The sequence below is a fragment of the Lissotriton helveticus genome, chromosome 2_1, assembly GCF_964261635.1.
Source record: "Lissotriton helveticus chromosome 2_1, aLisHel1.1, whole genome shotgun sequence".
Lineage (NCBI taxonomy): Eukaryota > Metazoa > Chordata > Amphibia > Caudata > Salamandridae > Lissotriton > Lissotriton helveticus.
The window spans coordinates 1,339,400,959-1,339,421,506 of record NC_136059.1 but is presented as its reverse complement, the minus strand read 5'-3'; the positions used below and the strand labels follow the sequence as shown (position 1 = coordinate 1,339,421,506).

The 20,548-nt window shown below is 42.8% G+C and overlaps 1 protein-coding gene across 1 annotated transcript in view; it reads right to left on the bottom strand.

The window, feature by feature from the left end:
- Nucleotides 1-5,155: 5,155 nt before the first annotated feature.
- Nucleotides 5,156-20,548, bottom strand: part of LOC144819744 (17-beta-hydroxysteroid dehydrogenase 13-like) — a 236,628-nt gene continuing 221,235 nt past the window's right edge. Inside the window, exon 7 of the mRNA XM_078677506.1 lies at nucleotides 5,156-5,578. Coding sequence (XP_078533632.1) covers nucleotides 5,488-5,578 — 91 coding nt within the window. The 3' untranslated portion in view covers nucleotides 5,156-5,487. The remainder of the gene's footprint in view (nucleotides 5,579-20,548) is intronic.

Here is a 20,548-nt window from a genome sequence, read left to right as displayed (position 1 = left end):
TCACCCTTTCGGCCTTCTTCCTATTCTTATGACATTTTCAGTGCTAAATTTGAGCTGGTGGTTTCCGTTGGGATCCATTGGCACTCATTTTTGGGAACCACACTTATTTTTCCCCATCAGAAGTTTAACGAGACAAGAGAGGTAAAACACATAAGGCAGAAAGGTGGAGGAAGAGAAAGAGGGAAAAACCATCAAATTGGGAGAACGCAGGAACCTGCAAGAATAACATAAAGGTGCAGGGAGTGTCTGCTAGTAAATGGTTTTTTTTTTTGCAGAGTTTTATATAGCGCGATCTAGACCCGAACTGAATCAGGTATCAGAGCGCTTTACATACACCAGTTACGTTACATGAGGACACGCATTCATTTTAGGCACGGGGAGATTAAATGATTTGCCCAGAATCACAGGAGGTTTTTGGCGTCGTTACCGAGACTCAAACCCAGATCCCCAGGTCCGAGGTCGAGCGGCCTAGCCGTTCGGCTAACTCCTCTCATTAAAAGGCTTGAGATGCATTCAAGACTACGCAGCCTTGGTATTAGGTGCACTGACATTTAACTGCCAATCCAGGTTCTCCTTGAACCAAAAACAAGCATCCTGGGATTGCTGATGAGGAGTGATAGCCCGATACCTGTCCCAGGATGCTTGTTTCTGGTCCAGGGAGGACCTGGCTTGGCAGTTCAGGTTGGACTGTTCCTATGAGGGGCAGGGTAAAGACGGATTTGCATATCGCTGGGTCTAAACTGTGGTGGCATGGTGAGCAAAAGAACAATGGATTTAACACTGATCTCTTGACTGGGGGTGAATGTTTGATTTGTTCTGCATTCCGTTCATCATTTGTTTGTCTTTAGCCTTCTTGTCCTAAGTGTGCCAGGTATGCCCAGACGTGGGGGTTCCAGCTAACCTGGCTGATATGGGGTGATGCCCTGAAACCGTTCCCAGGATGCTTGTTTCTGGTCCAGGGAGGACCTGGCTTGGCTGTTCAGTCTGGACTGTTCCCATGAAGAGCAGGGTCAAGACTGATTTACATTTGGCTGGTTCTAAACTGGGGTGAGAAAATGAATGATGAATTTCACCTAGATCTCTTTACTAGGGGTGAATGTTTGATTTGTTCTGCATTTCGTCCATCATTTGTGTATCTTTTGCTCTAAGATTTCTAAAAGGGTCATTTATTTTGTGACAGAACATGCAGATATTTTAAATTTGAATGTAATTGTCACTGATAGGGGCCACACTACCACGACAATAGTTACATATATATGTTGATGATACACCAATTTTGAATGATTTATATGTCAATGAGTTATAGTAATGTTTTTAATGCCCAATCAAAGTCATACATGTATTCGTTATATGTCTTTAGGCAGGAACATAAAAAATGGCATATAAAGTTAACTGTAAGTTGATGGTTTTCTCAACTACGTAACAGCAATTGCTGATGGTTTGGTGCTTTGCGTCACATGCATTATATTTTTCTTTGTTCCCAGGAGGTTTGGATTTCGCCTGCAATCAACTTATTTGAATCAGGTAATAAATAGCGAAGGATGTTAGTAGCCATTTGCTGGATTTAATCAATATTTTTTCGCTACATTCTCATAAACTTTTTTCTGCCCTTTCACTGCTGATGACATTGTGGCCTGCTTCTTAGAACATATTTTGCACATAAAACAGACCATAAAAAATTTCACTAAATTTACTTCATATCCAGAAAGGCAGGATCAGCATAATTTTGCAGAATTACAAGTGTAAAAGTTCCCCTTAGTATGGTACAGTAATTGTTCTATAGTCATAAGCGCTAAAAGGCCTTTAGACAACCAATGCTCCTAGTGAAATTCATTGAGCAAACAGACAAGTTTTAAGCAGTTTTCTAAAGTTCTACAAATGTGTTTGGGGTCTCAGACTGGAGTGAAGGGAGTTTCATAGAGTTCATCCCTGATAGGCAAAGGTCTGACCCCTTGCTAAGATTACTTAACTTTGGGAACCCCAAGAAAATGAGCAAAAAATGAATAAAGGCCTCTAGATAGTGCTTAACAGGAAACAAATTCCTTAATGCATGCAGGGCCAGTCAGGTGGTGTATTAAAACAAATGGGCAAGCATTTGAATGCAATACATTTTTCTTTAGGAAGCCAGAGCAGAGTATGTGTATGGCTGGAAATGGAAGCATGATGGGGTGAAGTAGTTTTGTACTAGCTGGAGGCACTGAAGCTAGTAAACTGGAAGACCTAAATAAAGGGCATTCTCTAACCGGTAACCGATCAATGCACAGATGCTGGCATAATGAGCAGATTCAGGTAGGAAAGGCAATATTTATATTAGAAATTTTAGAAGCTGATAACGAAAAGAAGGGTCTTTGTCTATTTTAGCAGGGAAAAATAGTGAGCCATCGATGATTACTTTTTAACAGCTTGGGCAGGAGTGGGGCACTGACCTAGTTCATGAGGGCACCAGAGAGAAGGCCAGGAGCAGGAAGGCCCACCCAGGTTGATAAGCTCTGTTGTATCTGAGCTCAGCTTAAAGTAGTTGAGGATGTCAAGAATGCTCTTGCCTTTAAACCATTCATGTTGGTATGAGCCTGATCACAAGTCCCATCTAGTTTTATATTTATCTGTGTATTACTTGCATACCACCTACAGGATAGCCAGAGATCCTTGATGAGGTGAGCTGAAAGGACTACGTATACATTAAACAGGGTGGACTGATGGAGGAACCCTGTGGGGCAATGCCTATGACCTGAAGATCCACAGAGCCATCAGTTTGTGGGTATCCACATTCATTTGCAATGCATTTGCTACACTTCCCTGCAATTCTAAACATACACATATAAGTGTAGTCGTTAGCCTACTTACACATTTACAACTTACTTTGGAATCCATTGGATAGGGTTTAGTCTTTGTTAACAAAGGATGTTGAGCCATATTCTGCTAAGCCACTTACTTATGGAACAAATATATAATGTGCATATGAAGTTATTTAGGCAATGTAACTCACCTGGGCATGTTGTATTCGCTAATTAACTCAAAGCTTCTATTTTATGTACCAATGGCACTTACTCACATTTCATAAAATGTGGGATATCCCTATTCGACAGTAATGTTACACTTTAACTAAACAAAAGTATCCATCTGCTTTTAGAAGGATATTCGCTGAAGAGCACATTAGTCTGAGGTAAAATATGTGAATTGTTAGCTAAATACAACTTACAAACTAAATTAATTGTATCATTACATGCCTTTTAGGCCTGTAAATTTACAGAGGCGCAGTTTTATGGAGATTAAAGGTGCCATCTTACTTGAATGTAACAGGTACTCATAAAAAGATACTATTTCACAAATGCAGTGAAAATTGTATGAGCTTTTGTGTTTTATCATAGTTAATTTACCCTCATGAGTTGTACATAACGATTCTGGGGGCATATTATCAAGGGGGTTTATCTCCGCTTTTTTGGCTTTAAAAGCCAAGAAAGCGGAGATAAAATTATCTCCCTATTACCTAGTTGTCGCTAACACCAGTTAGCAACAGCTAGTAGGAGATAGCGACCATCTTGGGCCCCGCTTTGCATGTCAGTGAAATTTATCACTAATGACATGCAAAGTGGGCGTGATGAGATGTTAGCGACTGGAAACAGTCGCTAACATCGCTATCTCCTATTACCAACTTTTGGAGATATTCGCGCTAAGCGCGAATATCTCCAAAAGCTAACACCTGCCCCTGAGCAGTTCTTAGCCATGTTATCCAATGGTAGGTGGATAACATGGCTAAGAGCATTAGCTCGGTAATGCATGAATATCGCTGACTTTTCAGCGATATTCATGCATTTGGGCCGTTTTTTATCGCTTAGGAGATAAACCTTGATAATAGCAAGGTTCCTAAGCGATAAAAATCGCCGCAGCTCGGCGATAAAAATATTGCCGCTAAGCCAACATAGCAATAATTATCTCTAGTTGTTGGTAATATGCCCCCCAGTAACTAAGCCAGTATACCTCAATAATACTTGATTTCCTTTCATTTTATCGAGAGATATTCAAGGAAGTATTTCAGAAGTATCTTTAAAACCTTAAAAGTAATTTGAAAATATAAATGGAATTAAACGGTGTATAGGAAGAACCGTTGTCACCATCATCTTGTTTTTGACGTTGTCATATATATATGCACTAATCACCCCAATATGAGTTGGCAGAGCAATATCTCTGGGGGGGTTACTGCCCCCACACATTGAAATGTTTTTTACTGGATGCGGAAATTTAGCCAGTAACATCAAAACTGTTTCTGCACACATTTCCTCCTGCTGGAAACAAGTGGGAAATGTATGCATGAGCAGGCCTTGAATTATAGAAAGTAGGAGGAACTGAAATCCTTAAATTCAGGTCCTGCATGTTTTTCCAGTCACGGGCCTGGAAAAGTACAATGTTCAATCCTCATCTCATAGTGTGCCTAACTCTCAAACAGGCCTAAGGACAAGCTGCAAATGTATTCATGTTCGCTTAGTCCCTCATTTTGAGTGCATTGCAGACTTTTTGAAATTCTGGAAGAGCTCCAGGAGTCTTCCTGTGATGCTGAAACTATTGCGTGTTCCCAGCAGCGATCCTTGGCGTATTGTGTTACGCATGTAGAATTATGACGATCTGTATTTGAATTTTGGGCCCTACACACATAGGGCCTCATTACCATGTTGAGTAGATTTGTGTCTGGCCGACACCGTACCAGTCTGGAACTGTTCGACTTTAGGTCAGCGGTTTCGACCTCACAATTTGGATGCGACCGCCTATAGGGCGGTTGGAAACATGCATTTTGCTATGGCAGCTTGTGCGGCAGGTGGAAGAGGCTGCCATAGCAAAATGGATGTCTGGAAACAGCCCTGCACCGTGTGGCAGGCACCGTGAGGTGCCTGCCACACGGTGCAGGGATGTTTAGGGGGGCAATATATGTCCCCCTTAGACACAATAGCGAAAGTTCAGAGGGGAAAGGGGTGCTGTTAGGGGCCCACAAAGTCATTTTACGACAGCCTGGCTGTTGGAAAATGACATCCCCAAGTTTGTGGGGGTTATATAATTTTGAAGTTGATCCCACCGTGGAATGCACATACTCCCACAGCTGTGTGAATATTTGCTTAGACGTAAATTCCACCATGCTGGTGGACTTTCACTGTGAATAAATCCCTTTGCCAATGGCAAAATGTGTTCACTCCTGATTCTGTGAACAGGGTCTCTCCTCTCAGGAACAGAATCTTGCGCACAATGTTTTGTGAATTAGGGTGAGAGGATTTCCCAAATATTTATTTTCTAATAATACTATCAGAATCTCTGGCTTCATGGAATGCACTGTAATTTTTTGGGAAGTTGCTACCATTTCATGAGTTTCATCAAATATTGCTAAATAGTTTCGGGCCAAATGAGGAGTGGTGCTTGTATTAAAAGGCAGCATGCTCTTGTTCCTTGTCAGCTTTTCTATGGTTTCTAGATCAGCCTGCATCTCTCACAGCATAGGCTTCTCTATTTTTCTTTGGCTTCACAACGTACGGGACCATCGCAATACGCATTCTGTACTCTGTTGAGAGCCGCCATGAATCGTTCAGGGAAAATTCTGTGGAAAAATAAGAGAATGTCAGATTCTGAATCTGTGGCATTTACAAATACTTCTTGTAGAAAGATATTAAAATGATCTTTACATGTGCTAACATTTATAGTGACATTGGCACTTTGTGGTAAGGAGTAGGTTTGAGAATCAATATTCCTTCTATTGTGTCTGTATGAGGCAATGGAAATCAGTTTGCATATTTTTCATTACAGGGCCCAATTCACAAATATTTTGCTATGATTAGGTGTGGCATACTCTTTTCACGATCCTGAATTCCGGCAGTAAGTCAGTAGTACTACAAAAGTACATCAGAATAAAATCACGCCCCATACATGCAACCAATTGATGAGGTCAATCCTATGTTAGCCGGTAGAGTGAGCTAGAACCTCTGTTGAGTTCATGGGAGAATCCTGCCCCACAGAAGAATTTCTAAAATTGAATGAAAAATTGCGCAGTTGGTTATAAAGTGGAAATCCTCCTTTCTGTACACCTTTTGTACTTCAAAGAATCCACTCTAAATCTGTTACACGGTGGATAATCCCTGAAAATCTCCAGTATTTTATAGTGTTGAGATCTCTTTTACATTTACCACTGTTTGCCCAAGATCCTTATTTTATTTTCCACTTGTCTGTATGGTCCAAATTACAATCTTAAATACTATCGCTTTTAAAAATCCAAAAAGAGATTAATATAGTCCTCCAAATCACCGTGGAATAATCAGTACATTATTGATTTGGTCACAACGTACCAGCTTGAACCTTCTGCACAATTATCTGTTTAGTCTCAAAATGCTTTCTTAAATATTAAATTAAATAACTGACTTTGCCGCGAACTTGGAGCAGACATGCAGGGACTGCTCAGGTTAAGGATTATAAGCCCCGGGAGCCATAGGGTGTGAGGTGTCTATCTTCATCACTATGTAGGTGCTTTACTGCATCTCCTGCGCACAGCGCACACTTGGAGCAGAAGTGCAGGGCTGTGGCGCTCAGGGACTAAAGCCCAAGGAGCCAACGGGTGTGGGGAGTTTACCTTCAGCACTATTTAAGTGCTTTACTGCACCATCACAGGACATGCATGGGCTACAATTGGCTGTACCCAGGTAAAGCCCAGGTCAAGAGCGGGCCCGTCTTCACCCATCAGACCACTGACTGGCAGAGGCTGGGCCCCACCTCATGGCTTCTTTATATAGAGTTCGTCCGCAAGTACTGTTGCTATGTTGACTGGCACTTGTAAGATTACTTGCTAAATTGTTTGATTGTATTGGTTTCATGCGGAAAAGCAAACTGAGTTACCCAAAAGTTAGCACTGACACAGACGGTCTTCTTTGGACACCTTTATTATGCTAGCTGTGGGGATCATAGACAAGGAGATCCAATTAGCTGAAAGTCATCTTTTTCTTACTGCAGACACTCTAGAACCAATCCCTTGTTCAATAGTTCAACTGACCCTTCTGCACCAGTTCATGTATGCGACCCTGGGTCTGATATGGGCTGCGTTTCTGCCATTGGTGGCCCTTCCTGTCCAACCGAAGAATCAGTTTTTGCTACTCCACCCTTACAGGATATGGCCCTGGGAACAAAACTATAAAAAGCTGAGGCCTAATCGCAGGTCCTAAGCTAGGTGTTTCCATGGAGTTTTGCGTGGGTGTTCCCCCTATGGATTTTAACTTATTCCCAGATTTACAAGAACAGGTAAAGCTGGGAATGCACCAAACAGATATGCCTCCCCAAGAGAGGTGTAACGAGGAGAAATATCTTTATTTGTTCTCGTTTTTCCTCTATGTGTGCAACATTCTGCAGCATACAAATAAAGAGGAAAACACCTCACAAGATTGTTTTTGTGCCTGAAGTTGCACCTTCCTGCACAAAAACAATCCTGCTTGCAACACAGGCACCCTTGCACCACGGTGCAAGGTACGCTAACATTGCCACTAGGCTGCCAAAATGACGCCAGTGCAAGAGAAAAGGAAAGGAATGCACTGCATGGGATAGAAACGGCACATTTCTGCCTTTTCCCTGTGATGCAGGGCAGCGCAGCAAGATGACTTGTGCTGCCCTGCGCCACTTAAATCATAAATATGCCCCTGTGTTTTAAATGACATGCCAGAGAATGACTGAGATCCAGCCCTCTTGATGGAGATTATCAGCACCACACCAGTGAACAATGTCCCTCTTCTTCACAGAGGACCCCAGGCCCTCAGTGTTGTAATGTGGAGGTAGCTCTATTGTCCTGAGAGTCATGTCTAGCCATTGATCCCTTAACCCAACGACTGGAGGTGTCTCATTCGATTAAGATATTAAGTTGGAACAGTGCCCCATGTTGAGTAAATTAGTCACAATATATGAAATTGTCCTGTTACAGAAAACTTGGGTCACAACCGATGATTTCTACAACAGTTTCATCTGTTTTTTGGCACCTGGAATTTTCTCAGCCTCCAGTACTTCTTGTACTATCAATTTATATATAAAACATACATTTATGAAACACCCTGAAGTTACGCGACACAATTCAAGATTGCCGACAGATGACTGTAAAAATGATTTCTAAATAACTGCGTTGGTAGGGTAATAAAAAAAAGTGTTTTCCAAATGTAGATATATTTATTATTATTCAGTTTGCTCACAAGATAAAAAGGCAAGTTTGGATTTTCTTTTAATATTTTGTGTTTTTTATGGCTATCTGCCATACTATGACATAGATATAAGGCACATACATTTTTCACATGTTTGTATTGTGCAGAATCTAAATGTATAAATCTAGCAGAATTTGTTCACAGTAGTAAAATGGATGTTTCAGAGACTCCTGTTAGTAAAGACATGAAAATACATATTTTTTCTGCTTTTGACAGCACTTTACGTGCTACAAAATGTCTGACATGCTGTTTCATCTGTTGTTGTTTTTCATATAATGGTCTCAATCTTGTTATTGGAAATGTGTTCAACATCTCAAAATGTATTTTCTGACTTTTATGCACAGTAGTGATGCATCTTTTGTGAATAGGTAGCAAATGATTTCATGCATAGTCTCTTAAAGGTCACAGTCCTTGATCTTTGACCCTAAATGGTAGCTCTTGGAAGTGTGCAAAGGATGTATCTTTGTAACAGTGGAATTGTTTATGCAAAGTGAGGTATCATTGGAAAAGTCATTGTCTGATCGCACAGGTCAACTAGTCAAATTTTTGAAGAGGTTAAAAAACGTGACCTTTGACCCCTGAATAAACTTTTTAAGTTTTTATTCTGTTACCCATGGATCAATTTCAGCAAGTGTGGTTTTACTGGACTTGTATCTCTATTTGAGCAAAAGAGTAGAGACTTTTACAAGTTACCAAATTTACACAACTACTGGTTTAAACATGGAGAGTTCTACTTGAGACTAAACAAGCGAGATTTGTTATATATCTTTTTTTATTGTTATTGTTGTTCTTCATTTGCCAGTACATTTGAAAACATCATCATTTCAATGTTAAAAACACATTTATCACAATATTTATAAAAACATGTATACATCAAATTTCATAGCATTTTTTCAAAAATAATAAGTTTTGAGAAAAATTTGTTGACGCGGCGTTTCGGTGTTCTAAAATAGTTTCACCTTCTTCAGGACATTGATTCTTAAAAAATCTTTTCTAAACAAAGAAACAATAAATTACTGGACAATATCATAACACATATTCTTCATTTCATTATGCTCTCTTGTGTTAGTCTTAATTATCACTTCCCGCTCTCTACTGTACATCTTAATAAAACATATTATACTATAACTCTCACATGAATACATCTAAGCCAATGCTCCATATTTTCGTCATATTTGGTAACTTGCCAAGTCCTCTCTCTGTATGAACTAATTCAATTAGTCATCTTAGCCAGATCACTATTCTGGAAAGAAACTGATATTTTACTCATACCTGGTTCCTCTGATCAAACTCAGGATTTGTATTAACCAGGTTCCTTCAACTTCTGGTCTGTAGGAAACATAATGCAGACCAGGGATCTGTGGTAAATAAATAATTAATTACCGGTTCTATTTTTCAGGATACTCATATAAATAGATAGCTCAATAAATAAGAGTCAAGATTCGAGGTAGCTGGAGTTTACAGGCTTTAATCAGGCATAAAGGACAGGAACAGGACAGCCTGTACGGGAATAGGATGGCAGCTGCCGGGGGCAGGATCTGGGAATCGGAGCTCTAACTTTTAATAACAGTGCACAATATATATAGTTAAACAAAATACATTACATTCAATACAGTAGGCGTAGCAGTAGGCGTGGTTCGTAACAGTCGCGAAAGATAAGGGTAAAATGAAGTAACAAGAAGGCGTGTACAGGGCGTATACATAGACATGTGATGTAAACGTAACAGAATATGTCATAAAAGGGGCGGAAACATGGAGGGGGCTACCTGAGCAGCTGGGACCTCTAACCTAGTGGTGCGCGCAAATGGGCAATGACGTGTTACCAGGGAGAACTGGGGGCTATGACTTCTGCGCTAGAAGAGGAGACTAAAGTCTGGAGTGTCAGAGCGACATGTACCCAGGCATATCTAATATCTAGTGTTTAGAGTACATGTTGATAGCATCCAAAAGTTATCAGGGTAAAGGCTAATAGACTCTAAGACTGGTGCATGCATAATTCTACATGTAGTGCGTGTGCGGGGAATATTCTATGAATATTAATACAGTATTTCTCTTACATGGAGACATAAAGGCTAGACCATGACGGAAACTATTGATGCGATTCAGTAGCTTAGGAATGCAAAGAAGGAGGGTTGGATTGATAACTAGAAACATAACATATTCTTGGCAGACTGGGAGGCAGAGCCAGGCCGGGCCGGGCACTGCGAGGCATGAAGTAAGCTAAGGGTCAGGGATACAGGTGGGGGCTGTATCGCTCCTCGGAGAGGGTTCAGGAAACAGGAGCTGAATCTGAGTCCGGGCCCTTTTGAGGCCTAGAAACGGGGACAATTCAATAAATTAACGTGCACACTGTGAAACGTGGCAACGTAGGTTTACATAGGCCTAATATTCGTTGTTTTCACGAGGACTGGAAACTGGCATACTAGAGATGGACACAACTGTAATTGCGTCTTTAATCGATCAGAGGGGAATACATATGCATATCGATCATGCACATATAACATAAGATGGGGAACACGTAGGCACATACAACATGGCACAATTTACTTTTCCACATTCCCTCCTTGTGCCCTACGTTTCCATCAGGAAACATCAATATTCATGATACCATCTATCATTTCATATAGCATCATTTGCTCGTCTCGAATTGTCTTGGAACGGGACTTAGGACTAGGAATACAAGAGGTAGCACAAATGCCGCAAATCGCAGGGCCACATTGTATACAGAGGCAGCAACTGAATATGATCATTACTGCAATACCTAGGAATGACAATACTTTCCATCCCCAGGCAGATATAATACTCCAGAGCCAACCAGACCATGTCCAGGTGCCTGGATTCTGGTGTAACTGATGGGCAATTTTATGAAGTCTGGTTATAGCTGAATAAACAGACGGTGCGTTATTAGGAATGAAAATGCAACAACTAGATCCGATGACTCTACATGCTCCTCCTCTATCGGCCAGTATGACGTCAAGAACGAGACGATTTTGGAGCACGACAAATCTCATAGCAGATTGCTCTTCGGTTAAGTTACCTAGAGCAGAAGTAGTCTCATTCACTACGGCTTCAAGGGTTCTGGTTAACCTACGTATTAACTTACTATTCTGGACAGGGCCTATAAAGAAGAAGAAACCTTTATTGAAGTCTTGATATTGTTCTAGAGTAGTTTCAGTTTGATCGACAATTGGGGACTCGATCTCCCTTCTAGGTCTGACGTGTACTAGATGTGTGTTTCTGTGATAATCAGATGGGGCTAGAAAAACTGGTGGCAGTAGGAAGGCAATGTAACATGTTCCATCCCAATCGAGGGGCAGACGAACATATGCGGTCTGACCACAAACAAAATAAGAATGACGTGAGGCTTTGAAAATAGATTTCCCACTGTCACTATACTCGACAATAGTAGTACAATCACTATGTCCTACATGTGCGGAACCATTCTTTCTAACACATAATTCGCCTTTGACTGGTAGTACTGAAATAGCAGGTAAATCTGGAGTAGTATCAGACTGAACATTCAGGACCATAAAATTCGAAGAATAATTACCTAAATTGTATACTTCATTTTCTAGATCTAACCCTGTTCTATGGGGGAGACCTTGCTTGTCTGGAAAACATGTTCTATTCAGAAGAGACATATCATTGGAGGATGACGTTAACGTGGACCATGCTCCACACGAACCATTATGTGAAAACGGATAAGGAAAGAGTGGCAGAACTCCCCTCGGTGTCTGGAAAGGGGGGAGTCGACCACACACCCAACAATTAGTAGCATTGCTGGTCTGGTGTGAATAGTGTAACATTCTGATAAATGTATTATTTCTCATAGCAAGACGATAGGATAGCTCATGAGGAGGCAGATCACTAAATGTGTGCTCTACTGTAGCATTAGAAAACTTATTTACATGTGAACTTGGAAAACATAAATGTAATGCATAACTTGTGCAGGTAACCATAAGACTTAAAAACAATATAAAACTTAGGAAAACGATACATCGTATAGAGTTTTGACTAACTCTCTCACTATGGGGGTCTATCTCATACATGTCAGAAACCTGTCTAACCGTTTCACCCGAGAGGGACTTAGACAATTAAACTGGCTGACTTATTTTACTAGACCTTAATTTCTTTTTATACTCCTGTTGCGGAGTTTCCTCTAACAGGGGAGGCTTGAGTTCGGAATCAAGTTCAGAGTCTGTTTTTAGGCAATCTTTAGTAATGGAACAGTCCTTAGCAAAAGATTTTTCACGAAGTCCATGGAATTTTTTGACGTGGGACAGGTGGACCCATCCCTTCCTGCCTTCCAACTTCACGGCGGTCCTTGTAGTTAATAAAACTAGGCGAGGCTCCTTCCAACGGGGTTCCAGCGGACTTGAACGATCAAAGTTCCTGACCAACACTAGATTGCCTGGAATGACTTCATGCGGTTTCACCTCGGTGTTGTCTGGAAATGCGGCGGCAACCTGTGAACGACAAGAGTGTAGGGCAGACATCAAGGAAGCTAGGTAATCTGTCAGCATATTACTGGAAACATCTGTAATACTGCGGGGTCTAGGTGTACCCCACATGTTTGGGGGGCGGCCGAATACGACCTCATACGGGGACAGACCTGATCTGGAATGTGCAACCATCCGCATATAAAATAGGGCAACTGGCAGGGCAACTAGCCAGTCTACACCTTTCTCTTTACATATCTTGGCAATACGGATTTTCAGGGTCTGATTATGTCTCTCTACGAGACCGGCTGCTTCAGGATGGCGCACACAATGGAACTTCCACTGGTACCCTAACAGAAGGGAAACATGTTTCATGAGCTCAGATGAGAATGGCTGGCCGTTATCAGAATACACGACCCTAGGGAGTCCATAGCGGGGAAAGAATTCACGAACCAACTGCCTGGCAGTGGTCGCGGCTGTGTAATCTGGAACTGGATATGCTTCTGTCCACCTGGACAAAGCGCATACAACTACGAGGACATACTTGAAACCTCGACATCGCTCCATCTGAATATAATCCATCTGGAGGACTTCAAAAGGGTGGTCAGGAGGTTGGAATCCACCTTGTTCCACCGGGACACTTTTACCTGGATTGAACTGACAACATATCATACAGGTACGGACTTTCTGCTTGGCTGCAGCTGCTTGTTGAACCAAAGGTTCTGAATACTGTCTAACATAGCTTTCTCTCCTAGATGTGCTGGACTATGTGCGGTATTGATAATGACTTGAACCATAGAGTCGGGGAGAAACCATGTGGCTTTTCCCTTCGTCAACCATCCCTGATCTGTCTGGACCCCTCCTTGTTCGGACCATTTCTTGATTTCTTCGGGAGTAGCATGTAACTGTATGTCTATGACATCTTGTGTAGGGTCCTTAACTGTCATACAAGTAGTCTGATCTAGAGTGAGTGTCTGTGTCGTGTTAACTGGAATGTCTGGAGTCTGAGCTGTAAGCTTGGCTGTTCGATCTGCTAGATCGTTACCTTGGGAAATGATGTCAGTAACTTTCGTATGTGCTTTGCACTTCATGATAGCAATAGCTGTCGGTAAATGTATTGCATCTAACAGAGCTTGAATGAGGAGACCATGCTGAATCTTGGTTCCATGAGAAGTCATGAAACCTCTCTCCTGCCAGAGCACTCCGAAGTCGTGTACGACTCCGAATGCATAACGCGAATCTGTGTATATGTTTACTTTCAGGTTCTTGGCACGTATGCAGGCTTGGGTCAGAGCGACTAGCTCTGCTGCTTGAGCAGACAGGGTGTCAATACGATGTGTTTCAATAACTTCGGTTTCAGTAGTCACTGCATACGCGGCTACTAGTTCTCCTGTACTAGTTCTCATACATGAACCATCCACATAAAGTGTCAGGTCGGGATTAGGTAATGCGATGTCTGTCAGATCTTGTCTTGGCTTGGTCATAGTGGTAACAACTTCCACACAGTCATGTGTGGCAGGATTTGAAGTAACTGACGGTAACAGTGTAGCAGGATTTAGAATGTTGCAGCGTCTGATTTCTATGTGTGGCTGGAACAGTGTCAGTTCATAACCTGTTAAACGTGCAATTGTCAAGTGCTGAGTCTGTGTTCGGTTTAAAAGAACTTCCACGGAGTGTGGAACTTGTACTGTCAGGGAATGTCCTAATACTATGGAATCACTTTGTCTGATTGCTAGAGCTGTGGCTGCAACTGACTTGAGGCACGCAGGCAGAGCCTGGGCTACTGCATCTAATGTGCTCGAAAAATAAGCACAGGGCTTGTACTGTCCTGCTTGATCTTGTGTGAGAACAGATAATGCAGTACCATCACGTTCTGTGACAAAAAGTGTAAAAGGCTTACTGTAGTTCGGTGTTGCTAGAACAGGTGCTTGGCATAAGGCTTTCTTTAATTCATTGAAAACAAGTGTATGTTCAGATGTCCAAGGGAGGACAGTCGATACGGCTGCCTCCTGTGTCGTTAACTGTATCAGTGGCTTGGCTAGAAATGCATACTGAGGAATCCATTGTCTGCAGTAAGAAGTGAGGCCAATAAAAGCTCGTACCTCCTTCTGTGTCTTGGGCTGTGGAAGACTCGCTATCAACTGGATACGGTCTGGTGTCAACTGCCTACCCCACTTGGACAGTAAGTGGCCTAAGTAGATAACTTGCTGGACACAGAATTGTAATTTGGAAGGGGACACCTTGTGCCCCTGCTCGGCCAGAAAATACAGGACTGTAAGTGACGCTCGCTCGCAGTCACGTTCAGAACGGGCTGTGATCAATAGATCATCGACATACTGGAGCAGGGCAGTGTCAGTTGGCATGTGAATATTGTCTAGTTGTCTCTTAAGTGCTTGACTGTAAATACTAGGACTTTCTGTGAAACCTTGAGGAGCTCGTGTAAATTTATAGCTCCTTCCATTTAAACAAAAACCAAAAAGGTACTGGCTGTCTGGATGAATGGGGACACTGAAAAATGCATTCTTGAGATCGATAACAGTGAAAAATGTAGCTTCGGAATCAATGGCTGTCAATAGGGATGAAATATCTGGGACTACTGGATACTGGGGTATGATACATTTATTAAGCTCTCGAAGGTCAATCACTAATCGATATACTGGAGGTGCATTTGGATCAGTACGTTTCAAGACTGGAATGATAGGAGAATTACATACATTGGAGTCAGTCTCTACAACCACTCCTTGAGCAATAAGCTCGTCAATAATTTTGGATAAGGCTGCTACAGCCTCAGGTGGCAATCTGTACTGTCTGATTCGTGGCAAAACTATACCTTGTTTGAGAGTCACACGATGGGGTGTGATGTGCATACATCCTACATCAGTTGGGCCTTTCGCCCATAAATGCTGCGGGACATTCAGTAATCTTGGATCAAAATCACGTAATACATAGTGACCTTTAAAGTCTCTAAGAAACAAACGGACTCCTTCTGGGGAGCAGCAAATTACTGCACCTAATTCTTTCAGTGTTTTAATGCCCAACAAATGTTCTGGACATGACTTCGTAAGTAACAAATCAGTAGTTCGGGACAATGGACCGACTTCTAGGGAAACTGGTTTCGAAATATCATTAACAATAGGCTTTCCTGAAAATCCAAGGGAAACATTTTTAGAGCCTGAGAGCGGAGCCCCTGGAACCTCGTCATGACTGATAGTAGTCCTACTTGCCCCTGTATCAATCAGAAACTTTCTGTCTTTCCCTAATACTTGACTGTGTACATAGGGACCCTCTTGATCTACAGGTATCTCGATGAGAGGCAAGCCTACCTCCCTCTCTAGGCTGTTTCATGAATACTGTTGATACTCTGGATACTCTGTCTGGGCATACTGGTACATTTGCTGTGTAACATGCTGTGTTGCAGCGATAGGCTGCGGTGCTGGAACTGTCTGTTGTGCATTCTGTGGTGACTGAGAAGTCTGTGAAACTTGTTCTTGTCTAGGCGGACGTGGTCTTTCTTTAGTCTTACCAGTAGCTATGTTGTGTTTCAGAACTGCACACTCGTTTATAAAATGACCTAGTTGTTTACAATAATTGCAAGTCCCTTTAACGGGAGCTGCAGGATGACTGGCTTGATTCGGACCCCTCTTCTGACTGTCTTGTGGAACAGATTGTGCAACTAATACTTTCATTTTCGTATCTTTCATACGTCTCCTTTCATGTTCTTGCTCTTCCCTGATTCTGTTCTGGTGATACTGGAGCATCTGAAGCATTTGTGACGGGGTATTAGCTTGCCAACTACTTTCGACTTTCAATACTCGATTTTTAACTTGTGGACTTGAATTCTCGACTAATTTAGTAACAAAAAGATGAGGGTACGACTCGCTACTTGTCTTCAAACCACTGTTAATAATAAAACATTTTTCAAATCTAGAATAAAAATCACTAGTGTCTTCATCCTGTTTCTGTTTGCATGCTGAGATTGCATCCCAATCTTCCTTTTTCGTGGCTAGTAACCTTGGCAAAACTTGTATCAATAACTCGGGCAATTCTTTACATTTGTCCCCAAGACCGGTACCTGGCACTCGTATATTATCTTCAGCTTCTAGAGCTGTCCAATCAATCTTTTTCTCTCCCACCTCCCATTCTTTTTCCTTGAGTTTTTCATATACCCCTGCGGGCAACAGGACCTTTAGCATTTTAATAATATCTGGATACGTGTATTCTCCCATACGGAGCATGTCTTTTAATTCTCGGTGGAACCCTGCTGGATCTTTGTCGTGACAGGGAATTAACTTCTTCATCTCTAAGAGTTCCATCTTTGTAATGGGGGTGTAAACAAATACTCGTTGCATTTCACCACCCGCTGTCCTAACTGGATGTACTTCTCGTAACGGATGCTGTCTATCTATGTAAAATGATTTACTTTCTGGGGGTGAGACATGAACAAAATGCGGATTCAGAAACGTTCTATATTTGTGGCGCTGTTCTAGAATGATACTAATTAAGTCGGTACCTAGACCTCTCCATCTATACTGGAGTAACTCGTTCAGAACATCATGTAACGGACCTGGATCAGAATGCTGTCCCTCATACAGTGTAATGAGGTGCTGGATCATATACATACCCACCAGTCGCTGCTCGGCTGGGGGTAGTTTCAGAAACATTTGTGCCACTATTTCGTCTGGAAAAGTGGTAGAATCAGTAGCCCATCGGACTGCTGATCGGGCTAGTTCTTGTTCATGCATGGTACTAAGTTCACTATAACCGTGTAAGCGTGGGAGGGGTACTAGGAGCAGTTTCCGGTATCGGAACAGGGTTTACAGCAGTAAGAGGCTGACCAGTGTACTTCTTTAAACTGGGTTTTATTTTTATGGTACGACGTGTTCTATACGTAAGTCTCTCCCTCGCAAACACTGAGTTATCCGTGTTGTTGGTCTTCTTGGTCTTTCTAGTGTCCCGGGTTACTGGTCTCCCTCCTGGATCGTCTCTCACCGCCGTGAGGTCTCAGGACTCCGGTCATGGAAAGAGAAGAAGGAGAGAGGGACGCCGTTAGCTACTACTGTCCTTATCGCGTTTGCCCAAAAGGAACCCGGTGTTTGTGCAGGGACACCCGTACTAACTAACGTGCTCTGAGGAGGGAGGATACGTGTGAGGTACAGGGGTACGGGAAACAGGGTAGCAGGTACGGGTAGCGGAAAGAGGGGGGGGGAAAAGTTGTGGTCAGACGCGCACAGATTTAAGAATCTTTTACGCTAGCAACAGGGGGACCCTTCCCCAACCAGCCCGCCAAACGCCGGCGTACCTGGCTAAGCCATACTCCTCCCTCGGGAGTATGGCACGGCGGAGCGTGAAAACGTTGGCCTCCTGGCTTTCCTCCACACTCGGTCCCTTCGGTTTCTCTGTCCTCAGCTCGCGTCTCCGTTCTCCTCGCCTCGCCTGCGCCGGTCCTTCCTGTCCCGGTGTCGTCACACGCCGTGTAGAGGACTTCCCCCGTATTCATCCATCCGGGAGAAGAGACGTCATCAGGAGGCGGGGATTCCTCTTCGTTACAATACGCCCACTTAAAGGAGCCCGAGGACGCTTCTTCGCTCTCCTCCTCCTGAAGCTCCCATGCATCCCTCGTTCTTCCAGTCTGTAGAGTAGAAGGGGAAATACCATCAGGTGTCCACCAGTCCTCCCGGCCACCCTTCCCGACCTTGTTACAAACCGATTCGTGATTTCAGAATGTGATCGGTAGCCTGAAATACTTGTTCAAGAGAACCTTGTTCTGGTGCTGGAGGAAGAAAAATTTTCTTGTGTTCTAGGCGTGAATGTCGGTCGGGAAGTCTAGTTTTACCTACATACGCTATTCTGGTGGGATTCTCGTCATCTACCTCTTCGGTAGGAGAGTCGTCTTCTTTCTCGGACACTTGTGCTGCTTTGCGTTTCTCGTGTAACCTTATTATTTCCTTACGAATTTTCTTGTACATACTCTCTATACTAGCTAGTGTCTTGTGTCTTCCCTCGGCTATATGGTCACTCCACCTTGTCAGGACTTTCATTTCGGTCGGATCTTTATCTGGATAATCTTGTTCCCTTATTAAACAATTAATTAGAAACTTTAAAAGCATGAGCTGAGTCTCAGCTTTCCTTTGAGACATGGCTTCGCCAATACTTTCTGGATCTACTCCTGTACGGATGAAACGATATATTCTGTCTAGATCTTCTTTCATATTCGGTAGGGTGTCCAAATACTCGGTCACCCGTCTTACACGTAATGAATATATGACCATATCATCATCGCCTGGGACTGGATCATAACGGCATTCGGTAAGAGTTCGCTTGATATCTGCAACGGACTGGGGTTTGGGCGTACGCTGTAACGCACGTTCATGTAACTCGAGAAATGACGGACGCTTGTGTTGCGGCGGGGTACAAGGAGGACTTCCCCCCCCGCGGTTCCTAAACTGGAATCGTCGACGGGTATCGTACGGGCTGGCAGAGTGACTGATGTAGCGGGTACTTGTACTGTGGGCTGGACCGGGGGTACCGTAACAGGTACCCCGGTGGCTGGAGGAACAGGAATTACATTATTTACAGGAGCTGGCGGAGCAGGATTTGCATATTCTGGGACTGTGTCGTCCAAATAGGACGAGAGAAAAATATCAGCTGCGGTCGGTTTGTGACGTAGCTTAATCGGAACTAATGGCGGCGGAAAATTACATGGTGCTTCCGGGGTTGCTTTCGGCAAGCCCTCGGCAAGAAGAGGATACATACCGTTAATAAGGGCATTTCTCTGTCTGTCTGACTGTTCGGCTTTAACTCGTTCACCTATCTCGATTAATTCCTTTTCTTGGGCTCTTTCTGAGGATTCCCTACTTAATTCTGTCTTTCTGATTTCTTTTTCGGTTCTTTTATGAGATTCTTTGCGCCATAACTCGATGGCATCTTTCTGGGACTGTCTGGCTTTCTTTTTCCATAATGCTTCTTCTACTCGCATGATGCACTCGGCATCCCACGTACCTGATACGGGCCATCTATATTTCTCTTCTAATTCCTTGGTGTACTCCACCCATAAGTCTAGATATAATATGGCACTTATGCCATGCTTATGATACATAAAATGACCTGGACTGTCCCTAGGCGGGACAGGAACTGCTTCCTCTAGCAGACCTTTTCTAGTTCTTAACTGACGTAATTTCGAGAACAGAGGCATAATTTTGGGCTGGAGTCTGGACACAATACAATACACGATAAACACAATAATAACCAAGAAAACAAATCACTCATACCACGACATTGATAACACATGAAATAACATTTAAAATAACAGTTCGGACAGAATACATGAATTTTCTCGAGAACAGAACTTATTGGAACAGAAACTTACTAGTGTCGTGTATTTCTATAGGTTCTGATTCGATCCCCCTATTCCTGACCCTATTCTGGTTAAACTTACTAGCTAGTTAACTAACAGTCAGCCCATGAGGCAAGAAATCCCCCATGATGCAGATACCGTTATCTGACGCAGTCACACTACGGCACAGGAACGTGTTATCTGATTAGGTCATAACGCTTGAGATCTAATTAGACAAGCGATATTCCTCCAGCCCCTGATAAGGCATACGACGTTCTCATAACAAATCAAACCTATGACAACCTGGATAATCCGTGCGGCCATTGTTTTGATTTCACAGAGAACTTTAGTAAAGAATGTGCTAACGAGCAAGTCGTATGACATCTTTATTGACGTACCTATGTCCATCCTTACGTCAATCTCGGCACCTTTAAGGTATAAATATTGCCGACCTTGCCCTATGCAAACACACGCGTGGTGACAAGACGGAGCAGCCATACTTGCCGAAGCCGAGAGCAGAAGCAGACCCCGCAGGCAGCAGCCCCGCCTTCCTGACGCGCTGAGAGACGCGC